This window comes from Callithrix jacchus, chromosome 17 (assembly GCF_049354715.1).
Source record: "Callithrix jacchus isolate 240 chromosome 17, calJac240_pri, whole genome shotgun sequence".
NCBI lineage: Eukaryota > Metazoa > Chordata > Mammalia > Primates > Cebidae > Callithrix > Callithrix jacchus.
In genome coordinates this window covers 58,050,464-58,074,400 of record NC_133518.1, presented here as the reverse complement: position 1 = coordinate 58,074,400, position 23,937 = coordinate 58,050,464, and the positions used below count along the sequence as shown (strand labels likewise).

The 23,937-nt window shown below is 34.8% G+C and overlaps 1 protein-coding gene and 1 long non-coding RNA gene across 5 annotated transcripts in view; one reads left to right on the top strand and one right to left on the bottom strand.

Moving 5' to 3' along the window:
• KCNH8 (potassium voltage-gated channel subfamily H member 8) overlaps positions 1-23,937 on the bottom strand; it is a 331,425-nt gene that overhangs the window by 78,260 nt on the left and 229,228 nt on the right. For all 3 annotated transcript variants that reach the window (XM_035277743.3, XM_078354394.1, XM_002759643.6), the window contains one exon: positions 832-1,029. In XM_035277743.3, coding sequence (XP_035133634.1) covers positions 832-1,029 — 198 coding nt within the window. The remainder of the gene's footprint in view (positions 1-831; positions 1,030-23,937) is intronic.
• LOC108588864 (uncharacterized) overlaps positions 1-23,937 on the top strand; it is a 382,270-nt gene that overhangs the window by 252,492 nt on the left and 105,841 nt on the right. The window lies entirely within an intron of this gene.

Here is a 23,937-nt window from a genome sequence, read left to right as displayed (position 1 = left end):
GAGAGCATATTGGGCAAGTTTCCTAACTTTTTTAATGTTTTGAGATTTCCCAAGTAAGTGTATTTGGGGCTTTCATTCCAGGAGTGGGGATAGATGTTTGCTGAATCAACCACCCTTTTGCACTGAGTCTCTTATAGAAGAGTTGCCTAGAGAAGTGTGAAGACTATGAAAATACAATTCACATCTAAAGGAAATTTGTTTTGTTATTGGGAGAAGTACTGCTGGATTTTGCTAATACCCTTGCTTTATAGAGAGCAGCATTTATTCGTAGTCATATAATATTACATCAGCGATAGAATCACAGGTGCCTCTTGTCTAATACATCACTTGAAAGATGAAGAAACTGAGAGAAGAGTTTGAAATGGACTTGATCCCTAGATTCAAGGCCACAATGTGGACCAAAAAGAGGTCATATGTAAAAGTAAGTTGGAGGATCTAGGGAAAGTCATGTTCTAAGCCACTGTTCAGAGTACATATCCTAGTGGGCAGGGCAACTGGGTATTATAAATTTGCCTACATAGCCACCTCTTACTTCATCTTACCTTTGCAGGTTAAACAAGTAAGTTGGAGGAGGTAATGATTCTATGTGGGAGCCCCACATGTTAATCTTGCCCCATTCTTCTCAAATGCATGCTCTAGTGTGTCAATCACTCAAGTCTCTTTTTATATGAAACCACAGAGCAACAACAGTGTTGCATCTGGACTATCTAATTTGCACTTTTAGAATCTTCCAGTGTTAACCAATTTATCTCTGCAGTATTTCAGGACAGAGCAAACAGGAGTGACAGGCAGGCACAATTCCTCTTCTTGCTATAAAAGATGTTCTCTTACCACCAATCAGCATGGTGCAGATGGAGAAGATCTTTTCTGCATCTGTATTAGCAGAAACGTTTCCAAAACCCACGCTGGTGAGGCTGCTCAGCGTGAAGTACAGAGCGGCAATATAGGCACTTCGGATCGATGGGCCCCCCAAGGTATTGTTTCCATAGTATGGAGATTCCAGTCTCTTTCCCAACTCATGAAGCCAACCTGTAATGGAGGAAATAATGCAAGTTAGAGAACAAAAACTAAAGTCTTAGTATTAGCACATAAGAGTAATAATATATGAACATTTGGGGAGGTAATAATTTGCTCGGGGGAAGAAGAAGGTAAAATGGAAATTAAAGGCAAGCTCTATTAGATTTCACTCTATAAAAGTGAAAATATAATTTTACTCATGTTGTTCTCTATAATACACACAACATATAAATATGAATTCCTGACTGGATTGATGGTCAAGGCTAACCGAGTTACTCTAATGCAAGAAACAAACTGTAAGGATGGCTACTCTCAGAAACAATGTTGTCTATTTCACTTGCCCTGTTAAGCTCATCTCATTTGGAATTATCTGAAGCAAAAAGATTGAGTAAATATTTCAAAACACAACGTGATGATAAATTACAACATCCCTGAGTCTAGACTTCAGAAGTGAGAAGTCTAGAAGTCTAGGTGAGATGGACTTTATTTCCATTATGTAAAACTCTTCCCCTTTGTATTCACTTGGGCCTGTATCCAGTTACCTCACAAATCTCAGCTCATGTTACTTTACTCAGGAAGCTTTTTCTGCAGCCCCATTCTGAAATTAGGGTTGGAAGAGGGAAAATTTGTACAAGTAATGAATACTTACAATCTATTAGAATTGAACGCCCATCTACAAACTCTTTTATGATACTATGTATATATGTATCCAAATTTATCAAATTAAATGCATTATAAATATATACATAGTTAATTGTATATTAATTATGCTGTCAGAAAGCCGTAAACAACCTATATTAATAAACATGAGAAGATAGTATCATCTTAATACTATTATCTAGAATTTAAACACAACACAAAAACACTTTGAAATTTTTTATTGAAAATTTGTCCTTTAAGATTTTATATGTGTCCCTCAAGATTTTATATTTTATGATTCTCTCCTTCTCTCTATGTGTCTGTGTTGCAACAAACAATATCAATGCAGCTTAACTCCTAATGTTCATAAGGCTTTTTCTAATGGATACTAACTACTACTTTCTAATAAACATTTCATTGAATGGCTGCTCAAGAGATGAAAACCCATTGCACTCTTAAGCAGTAATAATGTTATCACTATCAACTAAGCTTATAGATTATAAAATTGTGCTAGGAAATTAAAATGCACATTTGAAGCAGCTGGGAATTCCTTGAGACCAAGGAGAAGTGCTTAGGTGCAAGAACTGTGCCTTGTACCTTCTGCGTTTCTACAGATTGTGTTTCAACCTTTAGCTTGCATCAGAAACATGTAGAAGCCTTGCTAAAGAAAGCTCACACGGTCCAAACCAATAATTTATTTGGTTGTTTTGGTCCCGTATTCTCTGAACAAAATTGCTGCATATCATTTACTTTCCTTAATAAAATAGGGTAAAGGTTTGTGTTGGAATGCACAGATGATATGCATTGAGTGATGCTTGTTCATTTACACATGTGTGAGATGATGTGTCTCTGAAGTGGTTCAGGGAGCAACACACAGACAACAGATCTAATTTTGTTGATATCTCTTTTCTGTCAAGCCAACTGTTTTGTCTATTTTGAGAAACATCTCATTCTTTAAAAGGGTTGCCCTAAATTATGTTACAGCTAATGAAGCAGAGGCAATAATGATGGTGAAAAAAAACTGGTAACATGGAAAATAGGTAACACCCACAAATTCAGGAATTGGCTGTGTGGGCCAAATAAAACTTTTTCACAGAACAGCTCATCTGAAATGAGAGCACATGTTCCACTGTAACAAGACAACATGTCACTGTACTGTTACAGAAGAAGCAATTTAACCAATTTGGAATCTAATCATTTTTTATGCTGGAGAAACTAATGTATCTAAAAGAAAGAATGTCCTAGAACAGTCTGTTTCTGCTCAAATTTCTTTTTCCTAAAGAACATTTTGAAGAAAAAAGAATATACAACATAAAGTAGAATCTAAATATAACATTGACTTATGATAAAAACAAAAGATATCATAAAATAATCTCATCATTAGTAAAATACATTTCATGAATAAAATAGATTTATGAAATAATCAATTTCAAAGACAATGACTCTTAATCATTCCTAGAAGAGTTTATCATTAGCATAATTTAATTGGTGTATTTTTCATTGCATACTAACCATAAACCCAGTATTTTGCTAATTATATACTTTTAACTCTAAATAGGAGTTTATTATTTTACTCTTTAGATTTCCTACAACAATATACTTTGGTTTACTATTTATATGTGTTCATTCACAATGTGTACAGGTGTGATCTGTTTTATACAACAGATGTATTCCTAAAAAGTCTGATTTATGTTAGCATTTGGTGAATTAACAGATATTTTAGGTTTAATATAAGGAATGTGAGCATGTTATTTGAGAAAAACCTATGGAGAATCTCCATATATGAAATACTTTCATAATATGAAAAAAACATCTGGTAAAAGACAAACTTGTGAAATCAGATTCAGATGTTTGCTCAATGATGTGAATGGAGAGAAAGGGGAGAAATAATTAGCAAGTACTTAATCATACCTACAATTCAAAATGATATTTTACTTAATTTGGTATGAATGAGTCACGTTGTAAAAGAAGTTAGCTAGCAGCACATGAGGGTTTCCTTGTCAGCAGGTTAGCACACCATCAACATTTTCCTAAGTGCTACCTGTGCTCTAGATACTCTGCTAAAATGGTACATCCCATCTCATTTAAGTGTACTAACCCTATGGAATAGATATAATTACAGTCCATATTTTGATTCATTATTTCATTAATAATCACAAAGACTTAGGAATTGTTATCTCTGCCTTAAAGAGGTGAAAAATAAGGCTCAGAGACATTCCATAACTTCAAAGTTCAAAGTGGCATGATCAGAATTTTAACCCAGTGGTAATAATTTTGTTGTATTTTTCCTCCAGTGGTCTTTTGGATGTATTTTGATTTTTTTCTTCAGTTTTATTGGGGTATAATTAATAAATACGAATTTTATATATTTTTAGTATATGACATATTTCAATATACTTATATGGTATGAAATGATTGCCACCATCAAGCTCAGTAACATATCCATCAACTCACATTGTTATCTTTTTTTGTGTGTGCAGAGACCATTTAAGATTTACTCTGAGCAGTTTTCAAGCTTTAAATACGTTATTAACTGTACAAGAGTTCATTTGTATAGTTATCTCTTGATGCTGTACATAAGATCATTTCAAATTATCATTTTAAATTGTGCTGCGTTGAGATCATTATTAAGTAAGTGTGTACTTCCCACTTTAGTGGAAAAATGTGTCCCAAAAGCACAACATCATACCAGAGAAAATAGAATTATCCAAATGCAATCTACAATATAAACATAACATACCTTGGTATTTAGAATCTGAATATTACTTTAACAGTAATTAAGAAGTGCCAAATGCAAATTGCAAGCATAAAAATAACTAACATTTGTTTCCCCTCTCTCCACAATTCTGAAGATCCACTTAATCATCCTTGTGGACTTCACTAGGGTAGGAGGTGGAAAAGCACTGTGATTTTTGTGATGCAAAAGGTAGCAAGCAGTTTGCTGGGAGAGGCAGAGTATCGGAAGAAAATGATTATGATAGGGGACAACATGAGACCTTCTCTGCCCTCTTCAGCCTCCTAAGCAAGGGCCTGATGCATGGGGAATACTCAGCTGCAGAAGCGACTCAGAGATATCAGGTTAAGTTTCAGAAGTCTGTGTGTGTGTGCCTGTTTTATGTCTGTGAAAGGGAGATGGAGGTGGGGGGGGGTTATTAGTGAAGTATTGTATTACTGCTACAAATACTGAATAAGACGAAATATCAGAGAAAAGCTTGAGATTTCATATCCGTTGCTCTAGTGGGATCCTACTCTTGGTCTTGCTGCTAATTGAGTAGCTCTGTGAGCCTTCATAGAACTCCATTTTTTAAACTGAAAAATGAAGTGATTGGATTGAGTAATCTCTAGGTTTACTTTCACATCTAAGATTTTGTGAAATAATATTCTGTAATACTTCTTCACAAACAACTGACCTTTTTTAAAGCAAAATTCTGTGTAATAAGGTATGACTTTTGAGTTTAACTTCCATTTGTTTTAATTATTTGAGGGAAGATCTATCAGCAAATATTAATGAGGTAAAAATGGAAGATTTTCACATTCTCATGTATCATTTGTACTCTTTTTCTATTGCTGAACAACGTTCCAGAGCAAGCAATATTATATATTGTTAGTACTGTCAAGAAAAAAATGTGCCACTTGTGCTAAACTAGTCCAGAGGTTGCCAGTTCATAGTAGTCTCATAAAAGTTGAAAACTTTGTATGATAGGAACATTTTGAACATTGATTACTAAAGTATAACATTTCACTTAAGCAATGATTAAGTGAAAGACTGTACGGCATTGTGAACTGCTAAAATAGGCCACCATCACATGTACAAAAAAAACCCCAAACCAAAAAACAAGCAAACAAACCCTAAACAATCTGAAGCCATAGTTGAGCAGCTACTGTAGAGCTCTATGGTTAATTCTAAGAAGGAAAAGAACAGGCCATCTGTTTCCAGCTAACTGGGGCACTTCCAAATGCTTCTTAAGTCCCAGCTAACAATAGAAAAAAGTGTAACAAAGATTAGGCTCGTGGTTAAGTTGGCGGAACATAAACTATGGACCACTGCATTAAACCTTCTTACATAAAATACTTACAATTCAAAATGCTTTCAGATCTGTGCCCCAACATGGGCATTTATTTCATGGATAGTTACTCCAGAGCTTCTCATGAGTTTGTGGGACACACATTTGTGCCTGAGCTCAGAGTATCATCTACAAACAAACCCTTTTAGGCAGTCAGAAAATCTTAATTGAAAGTTCTCATCTCTTGCATTAATCACAACAAAAACATGTTTTAGGAAGACAATTTGGGATAAAAGTAAGTCCAGCCAAATTATTTTATTATTGATATGCTAAAGTTTACATTAATTATCTGCCCCAAATTTCCTTCTTGTCCTCTCTTTTCTCTCAAAGTTTCAGGCTGGTGAAAAGCTAGAGAGGAAAAATGAAGTGACAGGTCTCATCTCAAATTTGTACATCATTTCTCAACTGGTTTTGGTAGTTTCCTGGCAGCTATTTAACTTAAAAGGATAGGGTTTTGTCATCTATTGAACAGGAATCTCAAGTTTCCCTGGTTTGCAAAACTTCAAAAGATAATTCTAATTACATTTTTTTCCCAACAATATTGGAGGGGGATGCATTTTCTAATATCTCAATCATAAAAGTAACTGTAAAGTAAATTATATCACATAATATGTTTGAATATTGTATACAAATAACCTGGTAAAAAGTTCACTGGATTTTGTTTACCTTAGCTTGGTATTGAAACTGTTCTACTGAAAACAAACAAATCCCAAAACTAGCAGAAGTTAAGGAATAACAAAAATCAGAGTAGAACAGAAGGAGATAGAGATAATAAGATTCATTCAAAAGATCAATGAATCCAGGAGCTGGTTTTTTGAAAAAATTAAATAGACCACTAGCTAGGCTAATGAAGAAGATTCAAATAAACACAATCAGAAATGATAAGGGTGATATTACCACTGGCCCCATGGAAAAACAACCATAAGAGAATATTCTAAACACCTCTATGCAGGCCGGGCACGGTGGCTCAAGCCTGTAATCCCAGCACTTTGGGAGGCCGAGGCGGGTGGATCACGAGGTCAAGAGATCGAGACCATCCTGGTCAACATGGTGAAACCCCGTCTCTACTGGGTAACAAGAGCGAAACTCCATCTCAAAAAAAACCACCTCTATGCACATAAACTAGAAAATTTAGTAGAAATGGATAAATTCCTGGACATATATACCCTCCCAAGATTGAAACAAAGAAATCTCTGAACAGGCTAATAACTAGTTCTGAAACCGAGGCAGTAATAAATAGACTACCAACTAAAAAAAAAACAAAAAACAATCCAGGACCACACAGATTTCTAGCTGAAGTCTACCAGATGTGCAAAGAAGAGCTGGTACCATTACTACTGAAAGTATTCCAAAAAATTGAAAAGGAGGGACTACTTTCTAACTCATTCTATGAGGCCAGCATTATCCTGATTCCAAAACCTGGCAGAGGTACAAAAAAGAAAGGAAACTTCAGGCCAATACCCTTGATGATGATTATCAATGCAAAAACCCTGAACAATATACTAGCAAACTGAATCCAGCAGCACATCAAAAAGCTGATCCACCATAATCAAGTCGTCTTCATGCCAGAGATGCAAGGTTGGTTCAATGTACACAAATCAGTAAATGTGATGCATCACGTAAACATAACTAAAGACAAAAACCAGGCCATAATAGATATAGAAAAGGCTTTTGATAAATTTCATCATCACTTCATGTTAGAAACTCTCAATAAACTAGGTATTGAAGGAACATACCTCAAAATAATAAGAGCCACATATGACAAACCCACAGCCAACATCATGCTTAATGGTTAAAACCTGGAAGCATTCCCCTTGAAAACTGGCAAAAGACAAGGATGCTCTCTCTCACCAATCCTATTCAACATATTATTGGAAGTTCTGGTCAGGGCTATCGGGCAAGAGAAAGAAAGAAAGCATATTCAAATAGAGAGGAAGTAAAACTGTCTCTGTTTGCATATGACATAAATCTATATCCAGAAAACTCCATCGTCTCAGCCCAAAAGCTTCTTAAGCTGATATACAACTTCGGCAAAGCCTCAGGATACAAAATCAATGTGCAAAAATCACTAGCATTTCTATTCATCAACAATGGTCAACCTGAGAACCAAATCGCAAACTAACTCCCATTCACAATAAAATACCTAGGAATACAGCTAACTAGAGAGATGGAAGATCTCTACAAGAAGAACTACAAAACACTGCTCAAGAAAATCAAATGACACAAATGGAAAAGCATTCTATGCTCAGGCATAAAAGGAATTAATACTATTAAAATGGCCATACTGCCCAAAGTGATTTATAGATTCAAGGCTACTCCTATTAAACTATCATTGACATTCTTCACAGAACTAAAAGAAAACTATTTCTAAATTCATATATAACCAGAAAAAGGGCCTGAATAACCAAGACAATCCAAAGGAAAAAAAACCCCAAAGCTGGAGGTATCATGCTACCCAACTTCAAAGTATACTACAAGGCTGCAGTAACCAATAGAACATGGTACTGGTACAAGAACAGGCACATAGACCAATGGAACAGAATGGAGAATCCAGAAATAAGATCACACACCTACAACGATCTGATTTTTGGCAAACTTGACAAAAACAAGCAATGGGGAAAGGATTCCCTATTTAACAAATGGTACTGGGATAACAGGCTAGCCATATGCAGATGATTGAAATTGGACCCCTTCCCTACACCATATACAAAAATTAAATCTAGATGGATTAAACAGAAATACCATTCGACCCATTAATCCCGTTACTGGGTATGTACTCAGAGGAATATAAATCATTCTATTATAAAGACACATGCATGCATATGTTCATTGCAGCATTATTCACAATAGCAAAGACATGAAATCAACCTAAATGGCCATTAATGACAGACTGGATAAAGGAAATGTGGTAGATATATACCATGGAATACTATGCAGCCCTAAAAAACAAGATCAAGTCTTTTGTGGGAACCTGGGTGAAGTTGGAGGGTATTATCCTTAGCAAACTAACGCGGGAACAGAAAACCAAATGTGGTGTGTTCTCACTTACAAGTGGGAGCTAAATGATGAGAACACATGGACACAGGGAGGAGAACAACACCCACTGGAGCCTTGCAGAGGGCAGAGGGTGGGAAAAGGTAGATAATCAGGAAAATCAATTAATGGATACTAGGCTTAATATCTGGGTGATGAAATAATCTGTACAAAAACTCTCATGAAACAAGTTTACCTATGTAACAAAACTGTGTTTGTACTTCTAAACTTAAGAAACTGTTCTAAAAGATTTTTATTCATGTTTCTAGGAAATGTCCAAGTCTCAAAAGGAAACACCAATTTTGAGGTGTCAAGCTTTGTTAGAAAAGTGAATTCTGACTCATATGCATTTAAAAATGTATACGTAACTTTGTTTCATGGTTTGATAGGTGTGAAAAACAATAGCTAGTGGGAGTTTGCATGAACATTCCAAAATAAGTTTTCACCCAGTGTGTGCTAAAGCGATTGGCTTTGAAGTAAACACAGGGCAATGACATTGTCTTGGAGGGACCTATAGGGGGCACTGTCATTTTGAAAAATAAGAAGTAGAATGCAGAGAGGCAGCACACAAGAGAACAAGAAATATAGCAAAATGCAGAAGAGAAACGTGAGTACAGAAAAATGTGTCAGACCTAGGTAATGCAGTAAACCTTGATAACTCAGAAGGCAAGCAATGCAGCATATGAAGATTGCATAAGCAATCTTGTCTTGGAATTATGTTGCCTGACTTTTTTATATCTTAGTTCTGTCACTTAGTGGTCATGTAATGTAAGTTTACTTACTCTTCTCTCAGTGTTCTTACTAAAATGGAGAATATTCATAGACTGTTGTGAGGATAAGTGACATGATTCACATAAAGTGCTTAGCAGAATGCAGTATTACATGTAGCAAGCACTTAATATAATTTATTATCGTTGCTGCTGTTGTTTTAAAGGAATATGGGATTTCTGTTTTACTGAAAATTATGCAGACTTCAAAAATCCTTCATTATTGAAAACCATACTGCCCAAAGCAATTTATAGATTGCTAACCCTATATAAAATATTAATTCAGCATCCCAATTCCATAAGTAGAAAATAATGTACACAATTGTATCATTCTTAGAAATCAAAGATCTTGCGTCATTCATATTTACAAATGACACTTTCCTTATTACATACCGAAGACATTAAATGGTTAGGACATAGAGTCAGAATATTTTCTGGCATTGATTTATTTTGCTGTTACTTGATTCCTTATGATGAAAATAGTATGTCATAATAATCTTTTTGTGTATTTGTGTAGGAGACCATGACCAAATGTGCTAAGTACTTTATATAGTATTTAATTGAATCCTACATCATGTAATTTCATTTCTTACAACTCTAAGAACAATGTATTACAATCTGAATTGTTGATATTAAAATATTGGTACTTAAGAAGGTTAAAACAAAACATAACCAAGGGTGGACATCTGTTAGGGAGAAGGACCAGGTTTTAAATCTGGGTTTGTCTGTGTGAAAGGCAGAGTTTGGCTCCAGTTTCCACAAGAGCTAAGAATCCAAGAAAACACATGATTCTCCTCATTGTCACAGTCCTCACACGTTTAAAGTCTGTTGTTAAGTCCAAATCTGCCTCCATTTCTTCTCCATTCTCTGGCCGTATTTCTACTCTTTTAGGTAATATTACAGCAATTTTCAGTGTGTAAAAATAAAATTGTCAACACCTCAGCTCCAACCTCATCTCCTCTACATGGTAGTCTTTTTCAAGGTCATATGACACTACTTCCTGTGCCTGCTTTTCCTTTTCTGAACATTCTGCAGATTGTCAAAGTCTGTCTTTGACATTTTGTACTAGAACTGAACTGAACAAAGTCAATGTTGTTTTTTTTTTGTTGTTGTTGTTGTTTTGCCAGTAATTGCCCCTTCATGACAAGATTTGATTCTTGAATGTTCTGTTCTCCTATCCTGTTCCCAGTCAAGTTTACCTTCAGACCAGTTCCCTTTACATTTCCTCCCACCAGTAATGAAGGGGAGACTTTCCATGAACCAGAGGATTAAAACATTACCTTAATTGAGTCCATCTCTCTGTTAGTCTCTAGACCCTAATTAGATAATTAAAAATTCTCTCACCTAAAAAATATTTCGTGACCATGCACAATGTTCAGGTTGCTGTGCGAGATACAAAAATAAGGGAGAAAGGTCTTCATTGTCTTGCAGTCTATTGGGGAAATTCTAACACAAGTGTAAACAAGGCAACATAAGGTTGGCTGAACTAAGTACTCCTAGCTGGAGCAATCAGAAAGAGTTTAAAGAAGAAAGGAAATATTCAAATTGTACTGTACAGAATGATTAGAATTTGGATGAACAGAGATAGAGTACATTTAGGACAGTCGAAAGGACATGAATAATAATCACTAGGTTGTGTAAATATAAGGCATTTATGGGGAAAAATTCATGTGAATTGGCTCAAGGGTACAGAACAAGAAGTCATGTAAAGTATATGTAACCTACAAATTTTCAAACTTCAAATGTTTTTCTTTTCTTCCAAGGTATTAAAATCAGAAACCATAAGAAAAGCTGGGTTTGAACTGATATTTAATATAATGGCTAACTCATTCTTTTGTTGTGTGTGTGTGTGTGTGTGTGTGTGTGTGTGTCTAGCAGGGAAACCACAAATAATGTGGGGATGGATTTGGTATAATTCTTCCTAGAATCAGGGATTTCATTCAACTTTATTTTGAAATACTCATAATACAAAAAACAATGCACATTTTTAATTTTAGAAATAATTTTAAGAGACTTTAATATGTTTGTTGGCCATTTATATATATTCTTTTGAGAACTGTCTATTCATGTCCTTTGCCAACTTTTTTTTGGTTTTTATTCTTGTTGATTTGCTTGTGTTCCTTGTAGGTTCTGAATATTAGTCCTTTGTCAGATGCATAGTTTGATAACATTTACTCCCATTCTTCTGATCATTTCTTTCTTTTTTAGTTTAATTAGGTCTAATCTATTTATTTTTTGTTTTGTTGCCTTTGCTTTTGAATTCTTGGTCATGAACTCTTTGCCTAAGCCAATGTCTAGAAGAGTTCTTCTAATGTTATCTTCTAGAAGTTTTATGGTTTCAGGTCTTATATTTAAGTCTTTGATCCTTCTTGATTTTTGTATAAGGTGAGAGATGAGGATCCAGTTTCCTCCTTGTACATGTGGCTTGTCAATGATCCCAGCACCATTTATTGCATAGGGTGTCCTTTCCCCACTTTATGTTTTTGTTTGCTTTGTCTAAAGTCAGTTGGTTGTAAGTATTTGGGTTCATTTCTGGGTTCTCAATTCTGTTCCATTGGTCTGTATGCCTATTTCATATCAGTATCATGATGTTTGGTATCTATAGCCTTGTAGTATAGTCTTATAGTATATCAGGTAGTGTGATATCTTCAGATTTGTTCTTTTTGCTCAGTCTTGCTTTGGCTATGGAACCTTCTTAATTCCATATGAATTTTAGAATTGTTTTTTCTAGTTCTGTGAAGAATAATGATGGTATTTTGATGGGAATTGCATTGAATCTGTAGATTGCTTTTGTTAATATGGTCATTTTCATAATATTGATTCTATAATAAGATATCACCTTACTCCTGCATAAATGATCATAATTTTAAAAATCAAAAAATAATAGATGTTGGTACAAATGTGAAAAGGAAACACTTTTACACTTCTGGTAGGAATGTAAACTAGTACAACCACTATGGAAAACAGCATGGAGATTCCTTAAAGAACTAAAGGTAGAACTACCATTTGATCCAGCAATCTCACTAATGGGTATCCACTCAGAGGAAGATAAATCATTATACAAAAAGACACTTGCACACAAACATTTTTAGCAGCACAATTTGCAATTGAAAAAATATGAAACCAGCCTAAACGCCCATTAACCAATGAGTGGATACAGAAAATGTGATACACACACACATGCATGCACACAAGCACATTATAGAATATTACTCAGCTACAAAAAGAAATGAAGTAATGGCATTTGCAGCAACGTGGATGGAATTCAAGACCACTATTCTAAGTGAAGTAACTAAGGAATGGAAAATGAAATATTGTATGTTCTCACTTATAAGTGAGAATCACGCTATGAGGATGCTAAGGCATAAGAATGATTTAATGGACTTTGGGGACTAGGGGGAAGGGTGGAAGGAAAGTGAGTGATAAAAGGCTACACAATAGGTATGCTGTACACTGCCTGGTGATGGCTGCACCTAAATCTCAGAAATCACTGCTAATGAACTTATTCATGTAACTGAAACCCAACTGTTCCCCCAAAACTATTGAAAGAAAATAAAAATATAAACAAAAAGAAATAATTTTAAGATAAATAATAAAGCAAAAGATACTGAGGCTTTGAGAAACTGCTGTAGAAGCCTCTTGGGATTTATTTTAGGATTTATCTTGGGGTCATGCAGTCTGACCCAATAGACGTACAATCATGAGAGATGCTTATCAGTCTTTAGACAAGATTATACTCAAGATTTCAAGTTGCTGGCATTCAATCCTTATGTTGGTAATGAGATAATATCTAATCATTGTGGATCATCATCACTATGATATAATAATTATAAGCACTGTTAAAGATCTTTTAAGATATTGCAAAATTCTTTCACCCACAGTGATTTCATTTAGTGGTATTTTTATCCCCTCTCACTTTTCAGTAAACTAGGTAATCAACTTTTCATTTCAATTACTTAAACTGATCAATTTCTTGGCCCTATCTTCCTTTGACCTGCCACCCGACTGGAGGTCTTAACACACTTTAATTTCTGGTTATTTGCCTAAAGATAACACCGGGCTGACTGCTTCATGAACTTATGGGCTTATGGGCTCTATTATACACTTGATTCCCAAGCCTACCTCAGGATGACGCACTTAATATGCACTCAATTAATATTTGTTAAATGATAAAGAATGTCTTTTTAAATTATAAATACCACAGAATAGATACTCTTGCTTTGCATATAAAACAGGATTTGGTGTAATCCCAGCACTTTGGGAGGCCGAGGCGGGTGAATCACGAGGTCAAGAGATCGAGACCATCCTGGTCAACATGGTGAAACCCCGTCTCTACTCAAAATACAAAAAATTAGCTGGGCACGGTGGCACGTGCCTGTAATCCCAGCTACTCAGGAGGCTGAGGTGGGAGAATTGCCTGAACCCAGGAGGCGGAGGTTGCGGTGAGCCGAGATCGCGCCATTGCACTCCAGCCTGGGTAACAAGAGCGAAACTCCGTCTCAAAAAACAAACAAACAAACAAACAAAAAAACAGGATTTGGGTTTGCAGAATGTTTTGAACTGCAGCCCCCACCACTACATAACAATTTGTCTTTAGGTAAGCTATCTCTCTAAGTTTCAGCTTTTTCAGCTAAAATATGGAAGTAAAAATGCCTTCTTGTTTGCAGAGAGCATTGAATAAAATAATTTTGTAAAACATCTGGCACAGTGCCTGGTGTATTGTTCCCACTTAAAATGTCAGTTCTTTTTTCACCTTTTCTGCAGTCTTCTATTTGTCACTAATAATTGTATTATTTAAAAATAAGTTAACATTCTGATTTGGAAGATGAGTTGACAATTTTCATTATAAAATATGTATATAACTAAAAATAAACATAGGCCAGTTGGGAAATTCAAATGTTAAAATACCATGATCTGTAAATGTAGACAGAGACTAAGATGTCATGACTATTTCCAAGATATCACTGTCATCTAGCAAAACCATAGACTTCCTGACTTATTCTACTGAGGTGTCTATATATCCGAAGGTGGATATTGTGACCTAACTATTTTCATTGCAATGACATTTGACTTCCATCTCTGCCTAGTTACCATCATTTGTACTATCTCATGTTCTTCAAATCTTGACCAAAGAAATAAACACGTATTTTAATTATTACATCAAATAGTAAACATGAGTGGCAGTGGTGAGGCAAATACAGTTGAATATGTTAAAACAGAGCATGATAAAATCGGTTAGTCCTCCAAATAAAACAGAACAAAAAGACCTGATTGAGATTATACATTCTTTAGGAACATTAAAGACAGCAAGCATTGATTCAAAAAATTAGTCTAAACAATAAAAAATAAAATTCACAATGGCTAAAACTTCAGAGTAAAATTTGTAAGTGACCAAAAATTGATGAAAGAATAACAGTTTCTTGACGGAAATTATCTTGCTAAAATTTAAATGGACAAAAATTGGACATCATAGACATGTTGCTACAAAACTTCCATGTGTCTGATATGGACTTTAAAAATGGATTAGTGAATCAAATCTTTGGTAGTAAAGTTTATACCAAAAGAACTTGATAAAAATAATTTTAATAAAATCAAAAAGGAAATGTAAAGGAAGTTTTCAGCTCTGCTGTATAAGAATTTGATTAAAAATTAAATTAATGAAATTTTTGAAAGTACATTTTACATAACAGTCATACAGGTTGCTGTCATTCTAATGAGAATCTCTGTATTAAGAAACACAAATAGAAATGTCCTTAGGGGTCAAGACAGTGAAGACAAAAACATCTTAAAATGGGAGGTTCAAAATGGCAAATAAAAATATACTTAAGAAAATGCATTGAGTAGTTAGCCAAATAAGGATTTTTAAAATTATCCAATTTGTACCTCTAAAATTAATTATTGACTGAAATACAGCAATTTGCTAAAGTAATCCCAGTAAACTTATCACCCAAAGATGTAATATGTCCTGTCTAAAGAATAAAAAGTAGTTGTTTCACCAGTTTTTTTAAAAAGTGTCAAATTCTACCAATTCTATAACTTGGCAGGACAATAAATTGCAGCTCTTCCTTCTCTCTTTTCTCCCTCTTCCTCTCTTACACACATGCATGCATGTGCACATATACAGTCAATATGGCCATGATGTTTGAAAGAATGACCAGTCTAACATGGCTTGCTTATACAATTCACCAAAACATGTTGCTGATGGAGAAACCACAGTTCCATATCCTCAGCTGGTATCAAAGTAAAACTAAATTTTAGTTTAAGTATCTCCAACTCTTCTGAATCCTGATGTACCATGGTATTATTTTTTGGATTTTGGCATATATATTTGTATTACTGTACACATTTTTGTATGAAACACATGAAGCACTATAATGGAGAATAGAATCATGTGCTATAATCATGTGCTGTCACTTGTAAATCAGACTCTAATCAACTTTGAAATCATTTTATGGATTACCCCTGAGTGGGTTACAGAGTCACCACATATTCCAAAATATACCGTTTCAGTCACAAAATAGCTTTTCAGCCTGTAAACCTAAGCTAGTATGTTTTAAAAATTAATGAAATTAGCTAGCACTAAAATATGATTTTATGGGCAGACGATAAAATTAGAAATACCACCATCCCTCTGTGCGTCACAGTCAAAAAAGCCAACCTTGACAGAATTCCATTTCAGGCTAGAAAGATTGCTAAAAATAAGCCTTTAATCCCTGACCATCAGCAGAAGGTTTTTGGTAGAGACTGTGAGCAGTTCAGGCACTGGCTTCAATATAGCAAAAAATTACATAAAGTTTCTTGGGAATAAAATCAGCTACCATAGTCATTTAAATGAAACATCATCATGTCAATAACAGCAATGATACTTAAAACAACCACAGCAGCAGTGACAGCAGTTGAAATGAACATGTATTGAGCATTTAATCATTCTACATCACTTGATCCTCATAACAACCATATAAAGTAGCTAATGCTTTTGCTATTTTACAGGCTGTACCCTAGACAGCTTGTAAAATTTAAGCAGCTCATAAATTTGCAATGATAGTAGGTACAGGGACTAGGCTTTGAAATCTGAATTTAGGACATATATTCCTAAAATTGTCATATGACATTTTTTTCTGAGACTAAACACAGGTTCATAGGGAGCTGTTAGCCCCTATAAAATGGCCAAAGGCTAATTTTAAATATCATTATAATAAAAAATGAATATAAAGATGTTGAAATCTATACAAAGCTAAAAAGGAGATAATTTTTATTTTTGCCTTTAATACTTCAGTTGAATGGATTTTTTCTGCTATGCCATGTCTGCTTGAGTTTAGTGTAAAGTACAGGAGTATGGACAAATATAGTAGGGTGTGAATGTACCAGCTTTTAAAATGGGGCCCTTTGTAACTCTTTTCCATCTTGAATAAGATTCTGGGCTCTCAGTTTCTGAGAAATTAAGATTGGGTTTTGTTTCTATCTTTCCTGACTAATCTCAATGGAAAAATAAGAAAATCTCAAAGACTCTCACGTTCAAGTAAAGGCCATGTCAGCACAGACATTTTGGCAGCAGTTTCTTTAGAACTGAAGGCCGCATAACATATTTTAATTCTTTTTGTGACTAGTTGGAAATATACTAAATACAAAGCAAACACCCACATATACATGCATAACGAGAAAGGAGAGAAGTTTACAATTTTATTCCTGATGTCGAATTAAATAAAATATTTAATTATCTTTCAATTCCTATCATGTATCTATGAATTTCATATTTGTTAAAATCTCATATGGGGAATGTTTTCCAGTGGAAATTATTTATAAATACTGAAACCCTGTTATGGAAATATTCCCATAATTAGTGTACCAGAGAATAACTTTTCATTAGTGCAAGTATAGAGAGCATGAGCTCTTTACCTAAAAACAGCATTTGCATTTCTTTTCACAAGAATATGCAGCTGGACAAAAACGATTTGGCAAATATTGTGCAGAAAATAACTTTCAGTGTTTCCTTCAAGTTTGTATTAAAATTCCTCAAATATTATATCAATCAAGAAACCTAGATACATCTCCTCTTATTCTCTGTCTGGGTATGTCTTAGGGGTCATACTCAGACACCTCAGCTAACCCCAACCCATCATTTCGGTATTATCCCTCTTTTTCTCGTACTCTGTGTCTGGGAGGCAAATTAGTGACCAATGGGCTTGATCAGATTCACAGATATTTTGTTTGGGGTTTATACTATGCTTTTCAAGTTCTGAAGTATTTGAAAATGTTTAAATATTAGAGATTTATCAAAAAATACTGATTCTAAAATTCTCTAGAAAACTCAGATGTGGCCACACGTTAACTATATTGGTGCTGGAGTTAGGTCATGATTAGCTCTTTCAGATGGGACTTGCATTCTCCACCTTTTTTAGAAATTAATTTCATTAACCTTTAGTTTGGTATCTGGCCTGCTTTATCCATGTACACCATGCCTTTTTCTCCTTGAAGTTTTCTTCATCTTGCAACTTCAGCTATTCATTAATTTTCTACTATAAGCCAACGAATCCACTCACAGTTCCTCAAATACACTGAGACTTCCTACTTTCATGCATTTATTCACACTGAGCCTCTCACCTGAAATGTTCTCTGAAGAATCCACCAGAATAATACTCACCTTTTGAAGCCCAGTTCAAATGCCACCTTTAGAGAGATTCAGAGTTATTTCTGTGTCTTTCTGAACTTTAAGGAAACTTCTACTTGTGCAAACATACACCAAACTAACCTTTTTGTCGTTTTATATTTTATTTTAGTTTTTACAATGTTTTTGTGTCCACCTTGATCTTCTAATGAGAATATATTTATAGGAGGCAGACTCTATTGTTCAATTCTTAGTATTATTCACAGAGCTATGTCTCTCTTATGTAACCAATAATTATTTAATTAATAGTAAATATTGAAAACCTTATAGGGTTTAACTGCAACAGTCTCAAAGCCTTGGTTCTTTTTCTGTTTTGTGTTTCTTCATATCTATAGTCTCTTAGAAACATAATCTGCAGTATATTAACTTGTCATGTATTCCAAAGGAATTACTATGATTAAAGTCACTGTTAGAAATAATTGTATATTAAGTATATTTTATAATCTCTTCTCAAGTCAGTAGCATAATTTATTTTCCTGGTAACTGAACAATTCTGTTTGAAGGATTGAAGATTTCAGATCTTACATTTAAATGATTTTCCCACATAAAGAGAAATCTTATGTGGGAAATCTTGCTTATAAGATTACTTATAGTGATCTTTGCAATAATCTTATTCCAAGTAAGAATACGGTCCAGAGTAATTAGCGCTTATTCAGTTGGCCTCTTATAGGTTAGATAACCATTCTTATATTTCAAATAAAATATATAACAAAATTGCACTGGAATTTAGGCTATATTATTTGGCAGAAATGAATACTATGGTTCTAGCAACATCATAAACTTAATAAATGTACAAGCCCTTCTGATATAAATACCTATAAATACTCAAAATATGTTTTATATATATGTACAGACATATATACATACATATATGAATTTCACTTCCTAAAATAATATATAATATATATTAGATAATATATATATATCTTTGAAATATATATAATATTTTGGAAGTGAAATTTCCATATTAAAAATAAAGAGTAGGAAATTAGTTAGCTGCCACTGTGGTGGTGGTGCTGCTAGGGGAAGAGATGGGAAGCTAGTCAGTGGTAATGACGTCAGTGGGCCTGAGTTTCATGCCATTGTAAGGCATAGGAGATAACACTTAAATTATACAAACACTACAACCTACACCTTTTATAAAACTAGGTTAGTGAAAGGGTGAAACATGCAAGGAGAAAGATAGAAGTAATTTACCCTCCAGGTTATGGGAATGACAAAGAAACTTGTGTTTTAAAAGTAGTCTCTTTTAAGCAGTTTAAAAATTCAGCCTTGTGCTTTACAAGCACACTATCTATGAGGCACAGGAATTTTGATGCTAAGAAGTTTTTAAAAATTTGATCCTAGGGCAGGTGATAATATTGGTGTCATTCAGAGAAGCAAGACATACATAATCACCACTGAAATTCTGTATATTTTCACAGCTCAGTGCACACAGGATTTCTACAGAAAGAGTGCTATTGAAGATAGCTCAAAATAAGAATTTTTTTGCTGGTTCACTCTAATGAGTATTTCTTTTGCTGTACAGAAGCTCTGGAGTTTAATTAGATCGCATTCATTTATTATGGCTTTTGTTGCCAATGCTTTTGGTGTTTTAGTCATGAAGTTCTTGCCTATGCTGATGTCCTGAATCGGAAAAAATTTTTGCAATCTGCCCATCTGACTAAGGGCTGATATTATCCAGAATCTGCAAAGAACTTAAACAAATTTACAAGAAACAAACAAATCCATTCAAAAGTGGGCAAAGGATATGAATAGACACTTTTCAAAGGATGACATATATGAGGCCAATAAACATATGAAAAAATGTTCATCATCACTGGTCATTAGAGAAATGCAAATCAAAACCACATTGAGATACCATCTCACGTCAGTTAGAATGGCTATCATTAAAAAACCTGGAGACAACAGATGCTGAAGAGGATGTTGAGAAATAGAACGCTTTTACATTTTGGTGGGAGTATAAATTAGTTCAACCATTGTGGAAGACAGTGAGGCAATTCCTCAAGGACCTAGACATAGAAATTCCATTGAACTAGGGTCCCATTAGTGGGTATGTCCACAAGTTATTGAGTCTATGGTGTGTTTTCTTATCTGTAAATGGGGATAATAATAGCATTGGGCTCATAGAATTGTGGCAAATTTAAATGAATTAACCCATGTACGTATCTAGAAGAGTGCCTGGCACTGAGGAAGCCTCAGGTATGTCTGCTATTATTATTACCATCATTTCTTTCATCGTTCACATAGAAGTTAGTGAGACAAAATTATGCCATATATTGGTTTATTAAGACATTTGTGTAGTAAAAATAGTATCTAAAAATCTTACGCACCAAGTTTGTATATAATTTTCCCCTTTCCTCTAGCAACCTTTAAGTCTTTTCTATAGTGCTGACCTTGGACAGTCTAGTGCCAATATGACTTGGTGATACTTGTCTTGTATAGTGTTTCACAGATGTTCTTTGAATTTCTTATATCTGAACATCTACCTCTTTAGCAAGATTAGGGATATTTTCTTGAATGATTTTCTCAAATACAATTTCCAGGTTATTTGCTTTATCTCTTTCTCTCCAAGGAATGCCAATAATTTGTTGGTTTGATCACCCTATATAATAAGCCCATATTTCTCAAAGACTTTGATCATTTTAAAAAATTCTTTTTTTCTTCATTTTTATTAGGCTGGGTTGGTTGAAAACCCTGGCCTTGTGGCTCTGAACTTCTTTCTTCTACTTGATCCAGCCTATTGATAAGATCTTCAGTTGTATTTTGAGGTTCCTTAAGTGAGTTTTTCGATTCCAGAAGTTCTGATTGATTTTCTTCTTAGGATATTTATCTCTTCCTTCATTTACTGGATTGCTTTAGAAATTTTTTTGCATTGATTCCACCCTGTATTGGGACACTGAATGAACTTCCTTGCAATCCATGCTTTGGATTCTTTAACTGTCATTTCTGAGGTTCTATTTTGAATAGTGAGCATTGTTGAAGAGCTAGTGCAACAAATTTAGTGGTGTCACTAAATTCAGATTTTTCATAGTGCCAGCATTCTTGTTTTAGTTCCTTCTCATCTGGAGATGCTGGTACTTCTAATTCTTATGATTATGTTTATGCAAGTAGAATTTTCTTCTTTTTATTTCTTTCCCTATAATGTTGTTATTATTATTTTCTTTTTCTTTACTTTCCCCCTCCACCCCAGGGGTGTGACTATAGGGAATGCTGAGGAGGGAGTTTTGGCTTTGCTTGTATAATTCTATGTCTATGTACTTCTTTCAGCAGGTTTTAAATTGGGCTGTGCAGTTTGTCCTATAAGCCCATAGATGGCACTTATAGGTAAGATTTGGCTGTGACCAACATGGCTGGGAATATACTTGATCCTTGTTTACTGGCAGAAGCTCCCTGCTGCCTCAATCAATGCACTGACTCATGGAATGCACAGTGGTCTGAGCTCTTTGCTCACTCTCCAAGGGGTGGGAGCCATGACAGGCAAGACTGGACCATGCAGTTCTGCCTGCAGTTTCCCTGATGTCAGGCACAAGCACTAGTGCCAAAGGAGAATCCAGTGAATGGTTGGTCACCAGGCACCCAGATGTATTCCTAGGTGTGGAACTGAGAAATCTTGGCTTCAAGATCTCTGCATGGGAATGGAGGCAGCTGAAGCTCAATCTAGGACAGTGGGTGCTCAAGATTCCTGGGGATCTGCCTAGGCATGGGGCAGAGACAGCACACCTGCACCAAGATCTCTGCATGGAGGGGTGATGTGACTCAGGCTGCTGAACCAGGGAAACAGGTGCTCTGAATGCCTCAGGATCTGCTTGGACATGAAGCAGAGAGGGTCTCACTGCACCACTATCTATATCTTGGAATGGGTGGGCAGGTACAGCTGTTAAATCGGACAAGTGGGTGCTCCAAATGCCTGGAGATTTGCCTGACCATGGAGCAGAAAGGGTCTCCTCAAGATCTCTGCATAGGAGGAGTGGGGCAACTCAGGCTGCTGATCCAAGTGAACAGGTATTCCAAATTATTGGAGATCTGCCTAGCTGTGGAGAAGAGAGTTTCTCTGCATCACAATCTATGTCTAGGCAGGGTGGGGAGCTCAGGCTGCTCAACCAGGTGATTGGGGGCTCCAAATCCGTCTATCCAGATAAATTCTTACCTGGATACAATATTTATAAATTTAGCAGAAGCAGGCATAAAAAGATAAGGAAGATAGAACATAAGAAAAAACTACATTAAGATTATTTTTCCATTAATATCACACCTTAGTTTCTATTACTTGTTGCAAATATTATCTTTAATTTTCAATGCTGTAAATTAAAAAATACTATGTTTGGGCTTGAGAATAGAAACTTACAGACTACAAAGTAATTTTTAAAAAGACATCTATCAGGCCAAACCCATTCCTTCTTTGGAACAAGGGTCAGAAGTCATAAAAGCTATTTATTTCATGGATTTTTGGAAGTAGAAAAATATATTTCTATCTTCAGAAATATGGAGTAGAATAATTCTACTAAAAGAATTTTGTTCCCCTCTTCTCATACAAATAAGAGAAGTTGATGTACTAAAGATCTTCGAGATCATTTGTTCTGACTAACTCATTTAATAGAGAAGAAATCTGAGGTGTAGGGCCAGGATAGATCCTTAATTTTATGATACCCAATCCATGTTCTCCCCACTACATTATGAGGCCTCATCAAAGAGAAATAATCAAGTAAAATTAGGGATTTAGAATATATTATCTGTAAAGTCCCTTCTTACACTAACATCCTATGAATCTATGGGCTAGGGTTGGCTTAAATAAAGAGTAGCTCACCTGGAGCCAACTCAGTTGCATAAGGTTATTGAGTATAGAGGTTGAAAAAATACAGCAGTTAAAGACTATGTTGTAAAGGACCTCACAACATCTGGGATAATTAGAACATTGTCCAAATGACAGAAGTCTTAAAATATTAGGAATCTCCTTTTCTTCTTACCACCCTTTGGAAATTAAACCAGAAATGAAATTTTAAACATTTTTAAACATGTTATTTTTATGTCCAACCTAGATAGTGCTTGGCTTCTCTCAGTTTGAGAAACCATTACATTTCTCAAAAGTTGCATGTAAGTGAAATTGTTTATGAAGCTTGTTTGAATAGCAAAATTGAAAGTTCATGGCTGTAGCTAAAAGTCTCCAAAGGTTAAGAACTTTAGGAAGAAATAGATTAATGAGAGGGATTTCACATAAATATATTACTATACAGAATACAATTATAACCTAATGATATGAAACCTGAAAGAATATAAAGACTAAAATGTTTTACTAGTGAGTCATGGCAGCTGTTATGTAGTTTTCATTTATGACTAAAGACATGTCAACAGACTAAGGCATTGTTCAACACACCTAAAATTTAAAGGCAAGACAGTTTTTTAAAGGTAATGTAGCTAAATATTCCTTAAGTTAAAAACTTTAGAGATCAAGTAGCTCTCAGATGTCTTAGTTTGTTTTCTTTACTAGGATCCTATGAAAGAATCTAATGACACATAAAACTATGCTTTTATGTAAATATCATTTATATGGGATATATTAATTTATCATTGGATATCTACAGCTTCCATTCATTTTCCAAAAGGGTTTATGATGCAAGAAGGATTGAAACTCAGTAAGAATCAGTCAAGTATCTCATTTTAATAGAGATAATTGAGAGAAATATGGTTTGATAAAATGTCCTAGGTCAAAGAGCTAATTAATAGCAGGGCTTGATTAAAGGATTCTCAACCT